This window comes from Colobus angolensis, unplaced genomic scaffold (genome assembly GCF_000951035.1).
Source record: "Colobus angolensis palliatus isolate OR3802 unplaced genomic scaffold, Cang.pa_1.0 Scaffold1, whole genome shotgun sequence".
In the NCBI taxonomy this organism is placed as follows: domain Eukaryota; kingdom Metazoa; phylum Chordata; class Mammalia; order Primates; family Cercopithecidae; genus Colobus; species Colobus angolensis.
Window position 1 is genome coordinate 8995814 of NW_012110918.1, and position 2216 is coordinate 8998029.

Genomic DNA, 2216 nt, shown 5'->3' on the forward strand with positions numbered 1-2216 from the left:
GTTACACACCAAAGGGCATTCTGCGGAGGGGGTGGGTGGTGAGGTGGGGGAGGCAGGGCCCTGGCTGTGAATAGGTGACCTGCTCCATCCGGTGTTTCTCAAGGTGCCACTTTGTCACAGCCTCCAGGGGCTTTTGTGTAAGTGCAGATTGCCAGGTGCCACCTCAGCCCCAGGAAATCAACCCATCCAAGCATCCACCCTGGGAATGTGCGTTTTAGTGTGCCCTGCTCTGAGAACCGCTGCCTGGAGGGTAGGGGTGGTTCAGCGGCGTGGGAAGATGGCTCTGGCAGGGTGAAAGGCAGGGGCACCTGCCAGGCTGCATCCTTCCAGGACGGAAGTGAAGGAGGCCGCGCAATTAGCGGGGAGAGAAAAAACGGAGCAGGCGCAGGGGCCAGGCCAGGCCTGTGGGCTGGGCCTAAGCGGAAGGGGACGGGGGCCAGTCCTGTGCACTGGGCCTAAGTGGGAGAGGAGGGGGCGCTGCTTCAGGGTTTGTGGCTTGAGGAACCCAAGGACACTGATGCCATTAATCAAAGTGCGGAATCCAGGAGGAGGGAGCGGAGGGCGTGGTCACTGGGCACCAGGGGAAAGCGTGAGCTCTGTCCTCCACTCTGTTGCCAGGGTCCAGCATAGCTCTTGACACCAGGGGCCCCTTCCGACTGAGGGGGCTGAACCGCTGTGTGGAGGACACGCCTGGCCCATTGCTCTCCTACCTTCTCCGGGGCCTGTGGTGACGTTAGCTTCGATCTCCGGCCCGTAGGTGAAGGTCTTGGCTCTGATGCGGAACCTGTAGGTCACCCCCTCCGCCAGGTCCTTCACCTTCAGCCACAGGGGGCTGTTCCCCTTCACGTCCACTGTCACGATCTTGCTGACGCCTGGGGGAGGCACAACAAGTGGGGACTGCAGAGGCCACCAGGCGCAGGGCCCCCTGAGGGCACCGGAGGCCACGGGGAAGGAGAAGCGGCTGTGGCCTGGGCCCCGGGACCCTGGGCAGGGGCCTCACTCCTTGAGGTTAGGCTGAAATGCTCCCCCAGCCCATACAGCCACATTGCCCATGCTGTGTTTCTCAGAGCACGGTCCTGCCTGCTGTTCTCAGGGAGAAGGGCTCCATGGTTCAGTCAGTTTGAGAAAAGCTACTACTATCTGTGTCTACTGAGTAGCCACGGGGTCCATCAGCATCTAAAGAAAAGAGAACACTCGCCATCCTGTTTAATGTAACCTCTGCAGCCCAAACACATTCCACCTCCATTTTTATTCCCTTATGCAGCATCCCATGGGACTAGAATCATACATTTTTTTCAGGAAGTGTTTCCATAAAAATACCAAAAGCCCAGAGTTGGGGGGACGCACTTTTGACCAGGTCCTCCACCTGAGCCCCGCTCCAGCTCCACCTCTGGGGTTCAGCCAGGAGCTCATATGGCCCTCCATCACCTATATCTGCCACGATTTTTTTTTTTTAAAGACAAGGTCTTGCTCTGTTGCTCAGGCACAATCATGATTCACTGTAGCCTTGACCTCCTGGGTTTAAGCCATTCTCCCACTTTCAGCCTTCCAAGTAGCTGAGACTAAAGGCGTGTACCATCATGCCCGGCTAATTTTTAAATTTTTGTAGAGACAGGGTCTCATTATGTTGCCCAGGCTGGTCCCGAACTCTTGGCCTCAAGTGATCCTCCCATCTTGGCCTCTCAAAGGGCTGGGATTATAGGCATGAACCACTGTGCCCAGTCCACCAAGCTTTTCAGGGCAAAAGTGAGGATGCCCCAGTACCCCAAATCACAGCAACTAGAGGGGAGGCTTGGGCCAGCTTTCAGGAGGTGGGGATTTGCTCTGTGCTTCACGAATCCAAACACTCCTGACTGCCAGCCTCCCTGGAAGCTGGGACTAGCGTCATTTCCCATGTCCCTCAAGCACACCAGTCACCAGTGAGAGACAGGCCTTGCGACCAGGAGGCTGGGCTCAGACCCAGTGATGGCGCTGGCCCTGGCATGTCCTTTAACCTGGCTTCAGTCTGTTCTGCCGAGTGAGGGTGTCCACAGCATCTTAGCAGGGATGTTATGAACTTTAAGTAAAATAACAGAGCATGTAGGTGCCTGACCTATTTATTGACTAAGTGCATTATTAATATCATTATTTTGAGGTGGATTTTCACTCTTGTTGCCCAGGCTGGAGTGCAATGGCGTGATCTCAGCTCACTGCAACCTCCACCTCCTGGGTTCAAG

At 56.2% G+C, this 2216-nt stretch overlaps 1 protein-coding gene across 1 annotated transcript in view; it reads right to left on the reverse strand.

Annotated features, from left to right (window-relative positions):
• Positions 1-2216, reverse strand: part of SDK2 (sidekick cell adhesion molecule 2) — a 122259-nt gene that overhangs the window by 32582 nt on the left and 87461 nt on the right. The window contains exon 34 of the mRNA XM_011936630.1: positions 711-872. Within this exon, the coding sequence (XP_011792020.1) occupies positions 711-872 (162 nt within the window). The remainder of the gene's footprint in view (positions 1-710; positions 873-2216) is intronic.